This window comes from Mustela putorius, unplaced genomic scaffold (genome assembly GCF_011764305.1).
Source record: "Mustela putorius furo isolate JIRA1106 unplaced genomic scaffold, ASM1176430v1.1 tig00000585_pilon_pilon_pilon, whole genome shotgun sequence".
NCBI classification, from domain to species: Eukaryota; Metazoa; Chordata; class Mammalia; order Carnivora; family Mustelidae; genus Mustela; species Mustela putorius.
In genome coordinates, this window is record NW_025421424.1 from 11217485 (window position 1) to 11234531 (window position 17047).

The following is a 17047-nucleotide window of genomic DNA, read 5'->3' on the forward strand; positions in this document are numbered from 1 at the left end:
CCTGACCACAGAAGCCAGGCCTCCCTGGCCAAGGGGCCCTCTCCTTCTAGCCCCAGCTCTAGTGCCTAAGGCGGACTGGGGCCCTCAGCAGAGGAACCCAAAAGGCAGAGGGAAGAGAAGGCCACACCCAAACACTGGGGGAGAGCAGAGGGGGAGGCTGGGCCCGGGGGGACTCTGGCTAAGCTTGGCACTGCCATAGGTCCCGGCTTCCGCGTGGAGTGGGTGCTGGCCTACGAAGCCACCACACCCACCGGAGTCCAAAGAGCACAGGTGTGGCTGCCTCCTGGCCTCATCCCCATAAGGCCTGCTGGCTCAGCCAGGGCCAGCCGGTCACAGGGCCTCTGTCTGGGGCTGCTGGCAGAGCAGCCGCTGCGCTCCCACCACTGGCTCAAACGGCAGCCCCTTGTGGGGAGACAAACCTCACCCGGACACAGGTAAGGCCTGGCCTTCTGGAGGATGGGGGCGGGGTTTGCCGCTCAGCCGCAGGGGATCCTGGGTTGTGGGAACATGTCTGTGTCTTCCCCACTGAGGTCTCCAGCCCGTTCCCGAATGCTGCCAGGAAGAGCAAGCCCAAGAAAGGCTTGGGACTCGGGCTGGTTAGCTGGCTCGGAAGCAGGGCAGGAGAAATCCGGATTAGAAGCATCTCTGGGGGGCGCCTGGGTGGCTCAGTGGGTTGGGTCTCTGCCTTCGGCTCGGGTCGTGGTCCCAGGGTCCTGGAATCGAGCCCCGCATCGGGCTCTCTGCTCAGCGGGAGGCCTGCTTCCTCCTCTCTCTCTCTGCCTGCCTCTCTGCCTACTGCCTACTTGTGATCTCTCTCTCTGCCAAGTAAATGAATGGAATCTTTAAAAAAAAAAAAAAAAAGAGCATCATCTCTGGTCTTCTTCTCCCAGGGTCTGTGATGCAGACACACCTTCCCTGAGCCAAACCCTTAAGTTCAGGGGATACGTGGGGCAACTAGGTGGCCACAGCCCTCCTCCCCCAAGGGGAAAGCAGGCCAAAGTCAGCTGCCTCCCCTCTGTTGTCGTCTGCGATTCTGAGCTTCAGACAGTTCCGGGAGACCTGTGCACACGGACCCACATACTAGCATGGGAGGAGGGGAGTAGGGCTGACCAAGGCAGAGCTAATTTTCTCTTCTTTCTCTTCCGGACCTAGAAGCAGGAAGTAAGTGTTGCACCCAGGGGTGTAGAGTGGGGAGGAGCAGGCTTCCATCAGCCCTGTCCCCTCCAAGGGGACTCGGTGCTCCCAAACAAGGAAAACAGAGCCAGCCTCCTCCTCCACAATCCCTCAGTCGTTTCCTAGCAACTGATTTCCCCATCCCTGAGTCATCTTATCAGAACCTCTGTTATTTTCATAACAGTCCTAATAAACAGGTGTGGGCTGCTCTCTTATACTTTGCCCGGGATATTTCAGGGTTTCTGTACAACCCAGGTACACCATGGAGATGCATGGTGTCCACAGACTTGACACCCTATTCATGATGCATACACACGTCATCCCAGTGACACTTACCCTTGACCCACATGCTCAGTTCACTCCCCCCCCACCCATGCATGCACACGCACTATACTTACCTCCGTTGCTTTTCAACCTGTGTGTATTCTAGACAACCCCTCCCCTCCGCCCCATGTTGGGAAGGCACGGGGGAGATAGCCATGGCAAGACAAGTCTGTCCTCGGCAGATCACAGCCCTGTGCTGTGACATATCTACAGAGTTATATCTACACAGAGACATATCTACACAGTTAAAGCCTGGAGTGTGCAGCCAGACTGGGCTAGGCTCATTCTCCAGGAAATACTCGCTGGTGACCTCAAGCCTGTTACCCTCTTTGAACCTCAGAGTCCCCATCGGGTAAATGGAACAATAACAGCACCCTCTGGGTGAGGTGGTTTTGAGGACTAAGAGAGTTGATGAGGGTGAAGTCCATAGAACAGTGCGTAGAGCCAAAGAAGTCCATACGATGGGAGTGAAAGTGAAATACGGTATTTATAAGGGGTGCAGCCCCAGGTTCACACACTAACCAGAGTGGCTGTCTTTGTGAGAAACATACAAGGTTGACTGTGGCATCGGGAGGGCACTCTGGGCAGGGGAGAGCGGTGGTCAAGGAGGGGCTTCACGAAAGAAGTGATCCTTGAGCTGGATTTCAAGGGCTGGGTAGGGAGGGGCTCTGGGCAGAGGGTTCAGAGTATGGAAAGGTGAGGAGACAGGAGTCTTGATTATCTAAGACATTCAGGGAGGTACAGATCATTGACAAATCCTACAGAGCCCCATGATTAAAGCGTGCAAACAGATAGACACACACAACACACCACTCCTAAGTTCGACCGCAGCTTAAGGGACAACATCGACCTCTTCTGGATTTGCAGAACCGAAACAGGCTTGGACAAGAGGCTTGTTTTGGCAAGAAAGGGTGCTGTACCTGCCACCCTTCCTCCAGAAGCTAGGTGCAGCCCCTGGACCTGGCATCTTTCACATTCAGGCCCAAGACAAGGTATGTTCCCAGGTGCCTGTCCACACAGCCTTCTCGAGCCCAAGGGAATGAGCCTTAGTGACCAAAAAATGGGAGGTCAGGAGCCTGCCTTGAGCCTCCCCAGCCCAGCCGAGATGGGGCTCCTTGGAGGAACTCAAGGCTGCAGATGGTTCCAGAAAGGCCCCTGGAGCCAGAAGTTTTGGGTCTGGTCCTGGAGGACCCAGGCCTGAGTGAGGGGCGAGCTGCAAGAGCGCGTCTCCTGCCCGGTTCTGCCCTCGTGTTTTCCTCCCCAGCCCTGATGGTTGTCTCTGTGGTTCAGTGTAGATTCTGGGAGTCCTCTCACTGTGCCAGCATGTCCCGGCCCAGCAGCAGAGCCATTTACCGTAAGCGCCCCCTCTGGTCTGCTCTCTCTTTCCCTCCTGGAACCCCCACCCTCAGGGGTCTCCCCCCAACCCCATCCCACCCCCCACCCCCCCCGTCGCTGACCACCCCCCCACCCTACCCTACCCCTTGGGTTCCTCGCCCTCCATCCCCTTGCTTTGCTCCCCTGCAGTGCAGCGGAAGGACTACGTGCAGGCCATCTCCTCTGAGCCCACCTGTCTGCAGCACAGGGTGGAGGTGAGTAACCCTGGGCCAGTGTTCTTTGCCCAGGACCCAGCACGGCAGCAGGAGGATGGCCTGTGGGAGGACAGCGGTTCCTAGCGGTTCCTGCAAGGACTCTGGCAGATCCCTGTCTCAGCAGGAAGAGGTCTGGGCTAGAGCCCCCAGGGCAGGCATGCGCTACTTGGGGGCTGAAAGGAAGGCTCCCGCCCCGCTTGTGCAGGCAGACGGCATGGGCACTGTGAGATCTGGTGGCCTGACGGGCTGCAGACGCCACAGGGCAAGCGCAGGCTGGAAGGCTGTGGGGGGAACAAGCAGACACCTCATCAGGTTGACACACTGGGGGCAGACAGCAGATTTGGGTTCTCAGGGGGAAGAAGCAGGGAGGGACACAGGGGCAGTGGTCTGGAGGCTTGCAGGGCAGCAGGGGCGGGACTCCCCACCCCTCAGCCAGGTGGAGTCCTGGGCCTCACAGGGAACTGGCTCCATGAGACCTGGCAGGTGGGAGTAAGAGGAGCTGTGTCCCAGATGTGCATGAGTTCGTGTAGACATCCCAGAACATGTAGGCAGCATGAACTCCCAGAGAGGCGCTGAGGGCTGGGCAGAGAGCAGGGCGGGGCATCAGGAGCAGGAGGCAATGGTGGCCCCCCAGCAAGGGCCTGGAGGAGAGGGCAAGTGTAGGACTGTGGCTTTTGAAGGTAGCATTTGGATGGGAGAAGGGAGGGGTCTCCTCAAGGAGGGAGAGTAACACGAACACCTGCCAGGATGATAGGATTCGCACGGGTCAAGGCTCTGAGTGAGACCAAGATGACCATGGCCTTCATCAGGCAAAATTCAGAGGGAGCTCTTGATCTTCCTGGGAGACGGGAAAGGGCTAGACTAGCAGAAGTGGGAAAAGCATTCTGGGCATGGGAAGAGTGTGAGCCAAGGCAGGGAGGCAGGAAATGCTCGGGCAGTGAGGGGAAGGACCAGGTTGGAATGGTGGATTCCCAAAGGGAGCAAAAAAAGCCAGAGACAAAATCTGAGGGTCCTATATCCCGCCCATAGGAGTTCAGACTTTTTTGGTTGGGTTATTAGAGCCCACATCTACCACCAAACAGCCCCCTCTGCTGGCCTGGGCTGGTAAGGGCCATGACATCCTTCAGGACCTCCTTCCTCCAGAGTCCTGAATGCTCTGGCGCAGCTCATCTGACCCTGACACCCGGGGCCCTATCCTAGCCCAGCTGCGACTGATCTCCCATCGGCCCTTGAAGGCTTCTCTATGGGGATGGCCTGGGACCTCCCCGACAAGGAGGCCAGGAACACATCCTCTGCTGCCTTTCCCCCACCCTTGCCCACCACCACCTGCGCGCCCTCTCTCCAAACCTCCTTTCCCCTCAGCACCTGATGACATGTAAGCTGGGGACACATAAAGTCCAGGACCCCAGGGATGCCCTGAGGAAGCTGCAGGAGATGGATGCCCAGGGCCGGGTGTGGAGCCAAGACTTGCTCCTGCAGGTCAGAGATGGCTGGCTCCAGCTGCTGGACATTGAGACAAAGGTCAGCACCCCCCACCCCACCAGACTCTGCAGTGGGTCATAGCACACATGGGTTTTGGAGAAGCCAGCACGGGGCATGGACTCCATCCCTTCTGTGTCCCAAGCAGCAGCCACCTGTCCCCATATACAGTACACACCCAGGCCTACGGAGGCTTGGGGGACAGAAGCATCAGGGTCAGGGAAGATGACACCCTGTCCCGGGCCACAGGGAGATCTGGGGCAGCCCAGGCTAGGAGTTCCCAGTAGCCACCCCAGTGCTCAGTGGCGTCACGGCCGAACTCTCTGTCTGGCCCAGGAGGAGCTGGACTCTTACCGCCTGGACAGCATCCAGGCCATGGACACGGCGCTCAACACTTGCTCCTACAACTCCATCCTGTCCATCACGGTGCAGGAGTCGGGCCTGCCAGCCACCAGCACTCTGCTCTTCCAGTGCCAGGAAGTGGGGGTGAGGGACCTGGGGCGAGGTTGGGGAGGAAGTGGGTACAGGGCCCCCCTGAAAACCTCCCACTGCTGACGCACATACAGCCTGCCTGATTGCCACTTCCTCCAGGCAGAGCAACTAAGGACCGGCCTGCAGAGGGCCCTGGAGGAGGAGCAACAGCAAAGGTAGGCGTCTGTGCCCCCTCCTACCTGCAGGACCTCAGAGCCTGGGCCTGGGTAGGTCAGGCCCTGGCCCTAATTCTGGGAAATCCTAGGAGCCTGTGGCTCCACTGACCTGGGCTTGGAACTGGGGAGGGACCAGTCTGGGGCTAGGGTGCAGATGGGCACAGGGGAGGAGCTGGGACTGGGCCCAAGGAACCCTGGAGATGTGCCAGGAGACTGACATGGGACCGAGAGGGCCCATAGAGCAGGCAGATGAGGCAGGGTGAGTCCAGGTAGAGACCAGGGAGCAGAGCAAGTGGCTCTCCTGGAGAGGGTGGTGCTGCCCTTGATCCTAGGGCAGAGCCTCTGTCCCAAGAACCCCATCTAAGCTGTGTTCCCATCCTGTGCTCAGCAGACCCCCATCTGGAGCCCATCGCCCCAGCCAAGACAGATGGAGGGGGCCTCCTCTGGAAAGATCATTCCCCAAGGAGCAGGCACCCCCACTGGAGAAGGGGTCCCCTCCAGAACAGCCCTACTGGATGACCGCAGGGTGCAGTAAGTGTGGGGCATGAGGGCAGGTGGAAAGAAGGTTTGGATCAAAGATCAAAAAGGTTCTGGGCCATGGTCCCCTTCCATTGCAGGCGCGCCACCATCCCCAAGGCCCCTGGCACGCAATTCCAGTGTCCGAGAACTAGGCACCTTCACTCTGCCTCCTCCGCTGCGGCCTCCATCACCCGAGAATCTGGAGAGGGATGAGGTAACTGAAGGTGATCTTGAGCTGGCTGAGGCTCTATGGGCCCGGGCCCGGGTTGGCCATGGCAGACCTGGGACTGAGGAGGAACAGGGAGGCTTGATCAGGCCCTTGGCTGGGCCTGAGACTCTGATTGGTGGTGAGAAAGGGTTGGGGGCAAGGTTGTGGGAGTCACAGGGTAGGCCCAACTGGCCACTCAAGGGCATGGTTGTTTTGGGTCCAGGAGATACTAAACCACGTCCTTAGGGACATCGAGCTGTTTACAGGAAAGCTGAAAGAGACCCAGGGAATGAACAATCATAAGAAGAAGAGACTGGGGAAGAAAAAGGGCAAGAATCAGTGGGGTGAGTGCTGAGGGCTGCAGGGGAGAGGAGGAAGGTGGGGGCATGGTCTTGGGATGATCTACAGCCCACCACCTTTGCCCTCCCCTGTAGTGATGACACAGGCCCAGTACACGGATTGCTTCCAGAAGATCAAGTACAGCTTCAACCTCCTAGTATGTGACTCTTTGCAAGTCCACAGCCCTCCCCTCATCCCACCCCAAAAACCACCTCCTCTCTGGTCTTGGAGACACCCCAATCCTTTCCCTCTCTAGCTTCTCCCCTGGGAACCTCCCCTCCTCCTCTTGGGACATTTGGAGAGTGCCAGGCTCCCTCCCAAACCCCTGAACAGTTACAGGGTCCTGGGCTCCTGGGGAAGGATGAAGGGTAGTAGCCCATAATGTGCTGTGTCCCCAGGGGAAGCTGGCCACCTGGATGCAGGAGGGGAACGCCCCTGAATTCGTGCACATCCTCTTCCAACTTCTAGACTCTGTGAGTTTGGGGACCACAGGGTGACGAAGAAGGCCAGGCTAAGGTTAAGACAGAGCAGAGGCCAGGGCAGAAGGCAGGGGGCAGAGGGAGGTTGTGGGGCCTGCATCTTGCTCCCCACAATACGGCCTCGTCATTGACTCCAAGACACCACCCCTGCTGTGTACAGAACCCCTCAACAGGCAAGATGGGCTTGGGTTGGTGTGAGGACACCAGGGATCAAGGGAGACAGGAATGGAGCTGGAGGCCTGAGGCAGTATGGTGTTACAAGAGTGGGAAGCCCGCAGAATTGCGGGCCCCTTCCCCCTCCTCTCTGACCCTGGGAGAGCCTCAGCTTCCTGACACCCTCCATCCCTCCCCTAGATCTTGGCCCATTGCCCTGAGCCTGGCCTAGCAACCCAAGTGATCTCCCCGCTCCTCACCCCCAAAGCCATAGACCTGCTACAGTCCTGCCTCAGCCCGGCTGAGACTGACTTCTGGAAGAGGCTGGGTGTGGCCTGGACCACCAGCCGGTGAGTGAGAACAAGGCCTGGGCATGGGGGCATTGGGCCAGACATTGGAAATGGCAGGCTCTACGTTGTCACACGCCAGAAATAACGCAAAAGAAATTTGGGATGACTTCTACATGGAGTTCCCAACTTTTTATTAGACTAAGTACAAACAGTTAAAAAAAAGCAAAAACAAAAAGTTGGCCACTCACCATCACCCACACCACTGAAGGAAGAAAGAACAACTCTTGCCAAGAAAGCAGAGTTGGCAGCCTGCTTGCTATTAAAATATTTTCTCATTTTCGTCAAGGACAAAGTGAAAACTTTGTCTCAATCCAGCCGGACTTGGAGGCTTGCTGATGGAAGAGCTGCCGATGTCACATCAACTAAGACTTAGCAACCAGCGGGCCAGGGTGGGGAAAGGAAAAAAGCTACACTACGCGGTGTGGCCGTGAGATGAGCCACAGCGCAGTCAGGCCTCGCTGACCAGGGCCTCGGGGAGCAGGCAGGAGGTGGAACCAGCCGGGGGTGCACCAAGCTGGGGCTTCGGTGAAACATTCCCCAGATAGTGAGGGGCCCCCGAACACAGGAGAGAGGTCCTGGCTGGACTGTGGGTTTGAGAACAGTGAGCACGGAAGTGACATCTGGAGCCCCTTGGGGGAAGGGCTCCAGAGGGAGCCCCAGGGACTCACTTAAAGCATCAAGGCTCCTCACCCCAGCCTGTGGAAGGCGAAGGAAGGGACACGTCCCCATGCAGGTGGCAAAGGAGGGAAAGGGTCAAGGAGGCCAAGAGAAACTCCAGAGAGTTAAAAGGAGAAACAAAAAAGGAGGGGCATGAAAAGCAGGAGAGAAGAGGGTTCTAGAAAGAAAGAGAGGAGTCAACCAGGAAGTCAGCCAGTTGTGCTAGTGAGTCTTCTGTCTCATGGGCAGCCCTTTCCTATGCAGCCTCGTTAGAAGAATTTTCACCCCATCTGTCTAAAGACATGAATTAAAATTCAGTGTAGTTTATTGATTTCACTGTGGGAGAACATACATAAGATAAGATTTACCATTTAAAGTATATAAATCAAGAGCCTTAGGTTATGTTCCCTGGGTTGTGTAGCTGTCAGGTACACAGCTGTTTCCAGAACTTTTTTCATCATGCCAAACAGAAACTCTGTACACGTGCCTCCCTCTCCCCAGTCCCCGGTAATTTCTGTTCTCTTCTCTGTCCCTTTTTATTATTCCAAATATAAAATGAAGTCAGATGTGTCCTAAAATATTTTCCAGTTTCTTCAAATAACCAAAAATCAATAAATGAATGAATGGAAAGACAATACAGAAAAGAGACTAACCCAAAAGATGTAAAAACCCTCAAACGAGTTGAGTTTTGGCAAATTATATTTAGGTGACTTGCATATGGGCAAACTGACCAGAAATTACAAATGGCATTAAATGCTGTGGTGATCTAGAAGCACGTAGACTCTACAAGGCCATTGTCTTTGGCAACTGGGAGATTATTGGGACTTTTGAAGAACAAGTTGGTGTAGTTGTTTTTTAAGATTTTATTTATTTGAGAGAAAACATGAGAAATAGAGCGAGAGAGCACAAGCAGGGGGAAAGGGCAGAAAGAGAGGGAGAAGCAGATTCTCTGCTGAGCAGAGAGCCTGATGTGGGACTCTGTGGGATTCGATCCCAGGACCCTGGAATCATGACCTGGGCCAAAGGTAGACACTTAACCAACAAAGCCTCCAGGTGCCCCAAGAATGAGTTTTGATAGAGTAATAGCAGAGCTAAAAATCAGATTGCAAAAAATAAGGAAAGACCTGGAGGTAAGAAAATGTAGGCAGAGTGTATAGACACATCCTCAGAAAAGAGAAGGTGCTAGAATGACTGCCTGAAAGGAATATTAGCAGGGTCAAGGGAAGACTTGAGAATGTTTTTAGGGTAAAGGAAGGGAACCAATGAAAAAGAATGGTGTATTCATGCCCGTTGGGTAGATACTAGTAGATACTAGCTGTCTCCAATATACTACCCACTGCACTCGGGACACTATAGAGGGGCTCCGGAGAGTGAGAAACACAGATATGGGAAGCATATGAGATACAGTGGGAGAGGAGCAGTAACCCTGGGGCGTTCCAGAAGGAATACTCCCCTCTGGCCTGGTGACGGAGGGAGGGAGTTTCCTCAAGGTGAGCAGGGTTTCCCCAGGGACAGGCCCTTGGAAGAGATTCCTCTTCCTGCAGTGGCAGTGCAGCGGGCCAGGAGGGGGAAGGAAGGCAGGGAAGCGCCACCTTAGACTCAAGCATAGCAGGTCCTATAATTTGAGGTGGAGTTCCACCCACGAGTTAGCCAAAAGAAACAGAGCTGCTGCCAAGATATGAAAAACAGGTCTGAGAAGCCCTGCCCAAGACCCCGGGGTTAGAGGGGCGATCTTCCAGCTGCGACACTCCGTGGTTCCACCCCTTTGATCCAAACCCCCTGTCCTTGTGCTGAAGGACCCAGTCTGTTCTTACCAACTTGATGTATCTGCACTTGACAGCCGGGGTGAGGCTGGGCTGCAGAGACCCACACAGTGGGAGGTGTGCGTGCTTCACCATGTGCCCCTGTATGGGTATCTGGCCTTTTATCTGTGCTCACAGGCCATGTCCCCCCTTCCCTAGAAGATCCCAAGGCTGGGTCCTGCCGTCTCCTCCCTATCCACATCCAACAGCCTGGCAGAGTGGACTCAGCTCTGTTCTCTCCTCAGGGCCGACTGGACAGGTGTTGAGCCCCCGCCCTACCAACCCACATTCTCTGATGGTTGGCAGCTTCCAGAACCCTCCAGCCAGGTAAGGGGAGCTTCGCAAAGCGCCCTGCTCAAAGCCCTGTTCTCTTGCTCCTTTCTGCCCTCTCAGTCCAAACCACAGTCACATGACAATGACATGGAAGGTAGGTTCGCAGAGGGACCCGGACCTACATGGTCGCCAGGCAGGGGAGGGGATATGAGGCAGGTGTGTGGGAGCAGGGCTGTGGTCTGATACCCCAGCTCCCGACCACCATGCTGGCTGACTCCCTGCTCCTGCGCGCTCTTTTTTTTTTTTTTTTCCCCTACAGGCACCCTCAGGATACCAGAACTCTACCTCCCTCCGGTATGCCCTGGGCTTAGTAGGGACAGTATGATTCTGCGGAGGGAGGGGCGGGACTGACCCTGTGGATCCATGGATTCTACAACTCAGAGACCCTCTGGGCTCACTTATAGCTGGTCACTTGCCCCCCCGTCCAACTTAGGTGAAAAGTAGTGTTTTACCTTCTCAGACTCCAATCCTTCTCATCATACAACCTGCACATGCCTCTGATTCCCCAAAGCTCAGGTATAAAGCACTCAGAGGAGAACTCAGACATAGAAAGGTCCAGTGCTAGCAGAGTCTTCAGAAATCAGTGACATTTCAGACCCCTCCAAGCTGTGGGAGACCCCACCCCAAGCCCCGTCTCATACTGACCTGCCATTAAACCCTGCAGCAGCTGAGAAGTCACCACTAGACTCCAGGCAGGAGACACCTGGGGCTGGGACAGGGACTCGGTCTCTAATGGTTCTGTTCTTCAGCCATCCTGACTGTGTGTGGTCGGGGGGAGGGGGGAAAGCCCTGAGTTAGGGAGCACCTCCCACTTTGCTCAAGAGGAGACACATCATGACCTTCAGCCTGGGGACCCCAACCATGCGCCCTCCGGCCCCAGACCTGTCAGGCCAGCCCTGAAAATGCAAGTCCTGTATGAGTTTGAAGCCAGGAACCCACAGGAACTGACTGTGGCCCAGGAAGAGGTGTTGGAGGTGAGGCATTGGCTTGAGCCTAGGAAAGGAGGTGGTGGTTGGTGGGATTCATAGGCAGCCTGGCGTTGGTGGTCTAGGTATGCGGCTGCTGGGATGGGTGGCCTAGATAGGAAGAAGAAGGGTAGGGGATGGCAAGAAGGAAGAAAGCCTTGTTGGGGTGGGGAGGGGCGGTGTGGACAGAGGCTCAGGTGACTGACGTAGTGCCTCTCGGCAGGTCCTGGACCAGAGCAAGCGGTGGTGGCTGGTGAAGAATGAGAAGGGACAGACCGGCTACATTCCCAGCAACATCCTAGAGCCCCTACAGTCGGGGGCCTCCAGGAGCCAGAGCCAGTCACCTTCTCGGGTACCACCCGGCCTAGACTATCCAGAAACTATAAGTCGGGGGTGGAAGCCGGGAGGATTCAATGACAAGTGGAGGAGATAGTCCTGGTTCAAGTTCATCGGTACTATCACAGGCTTACTACGTGCCAAGTTTATCATGGGGCCAGAGCAGAGAATAAGCCTTGTCCCCACCAAAGAAGCAAACCATGGAGTGAGATAAGTGATTTGACAGGAACCCAGAGCAGGGGCTCAGATGATGGGGGCTATGGGTAGAAATGAGATGAGGGCACATGGGTGGCACAGTCATTAAGCGTCTGCCTTCAGCTCAGGTCATGGTCTCAGCATCCTGGGTTAGAGCTCCCTGGGGCTCCCTGATCAGCGGGAAGCCTGCTTCTCCCTCTCCTGCTCCCCCCTGCTTGTGTTCCCTCTCTCTAATAAATAAATTAATTAAACTTATTTATTTATATATTTATTTATAAATAAATATTTATATATAATATGTAATATTATATATTATAATTCCACATATATTATAACTCCATAAAATATATAATTGATTAATTAATTAATTAAATCTTTTTAAAAAAATGAAATGAGATGGCCCCTGACCCCCAGCTCCCCTCATTCTAGGCTCCAATGCTTCGACTTAGCTCAACGCCTGAGGAGGTCAGAGCCTGGCTGCAGGCTGAGAACTTCTCCACCATGTAAGTGCCTAGCCACAGAGGGTGTGTCGGGAGAACCTCTTCAAAGTACTCAAATTATAGCCAAGGAAAGCCAGAGACACAGAACATACGGGGTACAGAAAAGACCCGCAGTGTCCCCCACCTGCTGAGTTAGAGTAGAAGAATAGGAGTGTCCATGCCTGGCCTGAAGCACTAAATGAGAAGCCTCTGCCTTGGGGAATAGAGCAGGATTCCCAGGAGCTCGGGAAGAACTTCAGCTGCCAGCCACCCCTTCCCACCACAAAATTCTCTTCCAGGGTATTTCTCAATTCAAACCCTGGAGTCCTGAAATAGGTTTAAGCCGACATGTGAATTCTTTCTTCTTCACCTCCAGATACCCTATTCCCTGAATTCTCCCGCAACCCCAGCCTCCAAGCCCAAACAGCCTCTCATCCAATGCTCCAAAATAGACCAAGCCCCAAATACACAGGCCCAGGTCCTTCGCTCTGCCGCTGACTGCTCCCCGTTCTCAATCCCAGAACTGTGAAGAGCCTCAGGTTCCTCACAGGGAGCCAGCTGCTTCACCTGAGACCTGGGGAGCTGCAGATGCTGTGTCCACAGGAGGCCCCACGGGTCCTGGCACGGTTAGACGCCGTCAGAAGGATGCTGGGGGTGAGGACACCCGGGGGCCCTGACCCCCACAGGAAATGCAGGATGCTCCCTGGGTGGGAGGGACAATGCCAGATGGACAGTCCCGCAGGCCCAGCCCTGGGCCAGAATGGAGTGCGACAGGTCCCGGGCACAGGATACAGCCCCAGAGGCTTGACTTCATGCTCTAGGCTGATGGTTGCTACGAGCCCTGGGGAGCCCTCACTGGGCACCTGCCTCACCTTAATCCTTTTCTTTCTTCAGGTGAGTCATTAGGTCCCAACCCAGATGCTTCTGAGACCAAGCAGGATGGCAGATCTGATACTTTTTGGAACCTTGAAAAATCCACTCTCAGGTCCCCAGTTTGCATCATACCCCACACCCCAGCTCGCCCAGCACAAGCCCAGGGGTTGGAACCAGCGGAGCCCCTCCTCCCTGCATTGAGAGCCCTCCCTACTTATCACCTATTTATTGTATTTCTTTCCTAAGTTTGGAGCACTTGCGATAGATCTGGGAGGACTCCCTTCAGTCCCCCTCCTCCGCAATAAAAGCAGTTTCAAGCTTGGTATGTGCCTTCCTGCCGCTTCTTCTGGGCCTGAGGGGGGCCAAAGGCAGGGAGGCAGGAAGAGGTGGAACACTGGCCATGAAACAGCAGCCGCCCCACACCCACCCCTGGGCCAGGCTGTTGGCTGGTGAGCGGGGATTCACGTAGTATAGCTGGAGCCGAGAGAATTTGAGAACTATGGCCCAAGCTCTCCTTATTCTCTGAACAAACTCCATCTTTCTCCTCTGCACACTGCTCCCCATATGTCCCAAGGCACCCAGGACCTCTGAGGTACAACTCTTCACAGGAGGAAAGAGTGTTCAGAGTGACAGCTGTTGGTCGGGAGCACCTGGGTTCAGGACCCAGAGCAGCACTAAAATGTCCAGCTTGTCTCTTTAGTGGCAGAGCATAGGGAACATTGGACTGCAAGTTGAAAGTCTACCAGTTGGCTGTTGGACCTGTAGTAAAGTCACTTCACACTCTGGGTCCCTATTTTTTCAAAGGTTACATGAAGAGTTTGGACCATTTGTGGCTTCTAATATTTAGTATAATACATAGCCTTTTTAAATCTCATAACTGTCATGGACTCTCCTCCCTACAGAACAGAGATTATACTTTCATAGATTTTGGCTACACAGAAGGCTTGATGTGCCTATAAGCAGTGGCCCTGGAGGGTTCTTAAGATGTTCCCCTAAATCTCTTTTTTGTCTGGGTCTTTTGGACTGCCTGTGCCATTCCCTCAAGTGCCTCGCCTCTGAAAATCACATCTTAGCTAGTCACACTGAATAGGAAAGCCAAAACTTTCCTTCACAAAAGGGAAAAAAGGCAAGAGTCTTAGAATCTGACTGTCAAGGGCCAAAGTTAACCCAGAAATGTTGACTCCTTCGGGTGGGGAGAGGAGATATTAACCGATCACCCTTTTGGGTGTTCAGAGAGCTGAAGGAGTCCTAGACACAGGGAAAGACTTCAGGACCAGAAAACAAACCAAGTGTTTTAGCACAGGGCTCCCCAGATTTCCCAGCAAAGACAGACAAGGTGAGTGGCTGCCAGGACATCCAGGCTCAGTGGAACTGGCACTGGTTATGCTATTGGACCTGCGTTTGAATCCCAAGCCACCCATGGGAACTGAAGTTTAGAACCTTAAGCTCCCCAGGCATTGCTTGTCTTCATAAAATGGGCATAAAATCTATTTCACAAAACTGTTGTGAAGCTTGAATTGGAGTAAGTTAGCCAACGTATATGAAATACTTAGATTCTTGTCTGACATATCATAGGAGTTCAAAACATAATCACCTTTTGGGATGCCGAGGGGGCTCAGTTGGTTAAGCGCCCACCTTCCACTTTGGTCATGATCCTGGGGTCCTGGGATTGAGCCCCTGAGTCAAGCCGGACTCCCTGCTCAGTGGGGATCTGCTTCTCCCTCTCCCTCTGCTCCTCCCCCTGCTTGTGCTCTCTCTCTCAAATAAATAAAAGCCTTAAACAAACAAAACATGTTTGTCTTCTCCCTCAGGTTAATCTGGCACTTTGGAAGAGAAATCCAGGCATCTTAAGTCATCTGTCCCTATGCGTTTACACTTTTCTCCTTCTTCCCTTTAGTGAGGTGTACTTTTAAAAAGTCCCAACCTCCCTTTAGCAAGCTAGGGGGAAATATGGTTTGCCATCCTCAGGCCTGGGGGCTGGGGGTTCAGTGTCCTGACGGCCATGTCGTGGAGGCCAGGCCAGGCTCCTTCTGAGGAGCAGCTTTCCCACCACCCTCGACAGTAGCCATTTCCTGGTGGTCAAGAGTCTCAGTCGCCTCTGTCCACAGCAAAATGAACAAACCTTTGCAAATTGCAAAAGGAAAAAAAGAAGGAAGAGAGTTTTATTCGAGCCCAAGTGAGGACAGCTGCCCGGGATCCACAATCTTCACAAAGAAGAGAGCGCTCCTGAGAAAGAACATTTACTACAGGGGTTATATGTGGTTTTTTGTTACATCAGGAGTTACAAATCACCACGATGAAGGACATTTCAGAAAAATCACAAACTTTATTTTTATTTTATGTGCAAGGCTGCAGGCTTCAGAAGTATGGGAACAGAACTTAGGGAGATTGTTACTCTTATCTTTAGTCTGAAATGTTTCTTTTAGGTTATTTGCGAACAGATGTACAATGTGTGCTCGGGACAGCAGAAGAGCCCTGCTTTGAAGTTTGATGAAGTCATTCTGATCTTGGTAAATAACAGTCGTGCTTCCCTGGGAGCCAAGGGGCAGGGCCCACAAACACTGAAAGTTGAAAATTTCCTTTATCATTTCCCCCTTTGGATCACTAATCATTCCTCAGAAAGTACTGAAGATCGACCTTATTTTATATCTCTTGGCTCCAGGATGACAGGCTTGTCTGTCCTGAGTATGTCAAGTCCCTCGTTGCTAGGTGTTGGGGGGGGGAATAAATACACACACACACACACACAATATACGTATGCATACATAATGTATGCATATGTATATGATATATATTTTATATATTGTTTATAAAAATATATATCTCTTATATATTATCTAGAGCTCTTTGTTGAGGAAAATTTATTGTAATATAAATGGTGGGAATCTTAAAAGTGATATGTATTCTCTATTAAGACCAAATGGCGAGCAAACATAGCACACGTGCTTGACTTAGATTGTCTAGTTTTGATGTAACATTTATAACAAAGACATATGGACCGTAAAAGAATTCCGATAAGCAGAATTTGAAGAAACCAATATGATGTTAAAACAGACTTAGAAGAAAAAAATCCAAAAAATCCTTTACATACATTTTGATAAAAGGGTAGGGAAATTTATGATTATTTATGGGAAAGATGAAGCATGTGCATGGGGCAAACATAACATATATTCCCATGTTTCTTCGGGGCAGAGATTTAACATCAGAAGAAGGCAAAATAGTCCCTCACATCAGGAGGTTTTCTTAGGATAAAGAGAAAGGGCTTTGGGCCAGCGCCAAGAGCTGGTATGACCTAGGTGGGGTCTTAGGCTCGTTGTCTCTGATGAGGAATGCAGAGCCTTGGGCACCTGGGTGGCTCAGTTGGTTAAGCCACTGCTCAGGTCGTGATCCCAGAGTCCCGGGACTCCCAGCTCCGTGGGGAGTCTGCTTCTCCCTCTGACCTTCTCCCTTCTCATGCTCTCTCTCACTCTCTCTCTCTCTCAAATAAATAAAGAAAATCTTAAAAAAAAAAAAAAAAAAGAAAGAAAGAAAGAAAGAAAAAGAAAAAGAAATGCAGAGCCTCGTTCCCAGGCTGGAGCCATATCAACCGGCCTTGAGTCCAGGCTTCTGCTTGGACAGCTAGTGAGCTTGTTAGTGGGGTCTGAAAAGACACACTAGCTGATGGGCCGAAATGGTTGTCTGAAAAATAAGTTTTAAATTTTTTGTTAGTTTTAACTTCATTAACGCAATTCTCCCAAGTTACGATCTTCCCTCACTGTGGAAAAACCAAAATGATGACCACTTTGGCCATTTCTTTATTTCTTCAGGTGAGGTGGGTTTAGGGTAAAAAGCCATTCTTACAGATCTTAGCTGTGCGATGCCTATGTCCTGGGCTAAGCAGAAGGTTTTAATTTAAAGGTTCTAGCAGCAAAGGAAATAGAAGCAACATGGAGTGAGACATGCTAATTTTTTTTTCCTGTTGTAATTTCCCACTGTCAGTCCTTCATTCCATTTCTATGGAACGTGGGTGGAGGCCCGTCTTCTGTCACTGCTTCAGGCTGAATTGGGGTGCAGTAGGGGCTTTGCAATGGAAGGAAATGAAATGCTATAGGACGCAATTCAGAGAGAGAGAACTTGGATATTTTCCCACATAGTTTGGTACTATATG

At 52.8% G+C, this 17047-nt stretch overlaps 1 protein-coding gene across 8 annotated transcripts; it reads left to right on the forward strand.

Moving 5' to 3' along the window:
• The first annotated feature begins 283 nt into the window (after nucleotides 1–283).
• Nucleotides 284–13223, forward strand: EPS8L3 (EPS8 like 3). 8 transcript variants are annotated; one of them, XM_045081932.1, is made up of 20 exons: nucleotides 284–434; nucleotides 2365–2489; nucleotides 2788–2851; nucleotides 3022–3086; nucleotides 4449–4607; nucleotides 4902–5051; nucleotides 5157–5212; nucleotides 5601–5743; nucleotides 5800–5945; nucleotides 6163–6283; nucleotides 6374–6435; nucleotides 6677–6751; nucleotides 7112–7260; nucleotides 9965–10046; nucleotides 10312–10346; nucleotides 10831–11026; nucleotides 11241–11369; nucleotides 11978–12051; nucleotides 12549–12681; nucleotides 12922–13223. In XM_045081932.1, exons 3-20 carry the CDS (start codon nucleotides 2821–2823, stop codon nucleotides 12931–12933), a joined length of 1818 nt encoding a protein of 605 aa, XP_044937867.1. In that variant the 5' UTR covers nucleotides 284–434; nucleotides 2365–2489; nucleotides 2788–2820; the 3' UTR covers nucleotides 12934–13223. The 8 variants fall into 8 exon arrangements, with proteins under 8 accessions (XP_044937867.1, XP_044937872.1, XP_044937871.1 ...); XM_045081937.1 differs by having other exon boundaries at nucleotides 10933–11026; XM_045081936.1 differs by having other exon boundaries at nucleotides 5830–5945.
• The last annotated feature ends 3824 nt before the right edge of the window (nucleotides 13224–17047 follow it).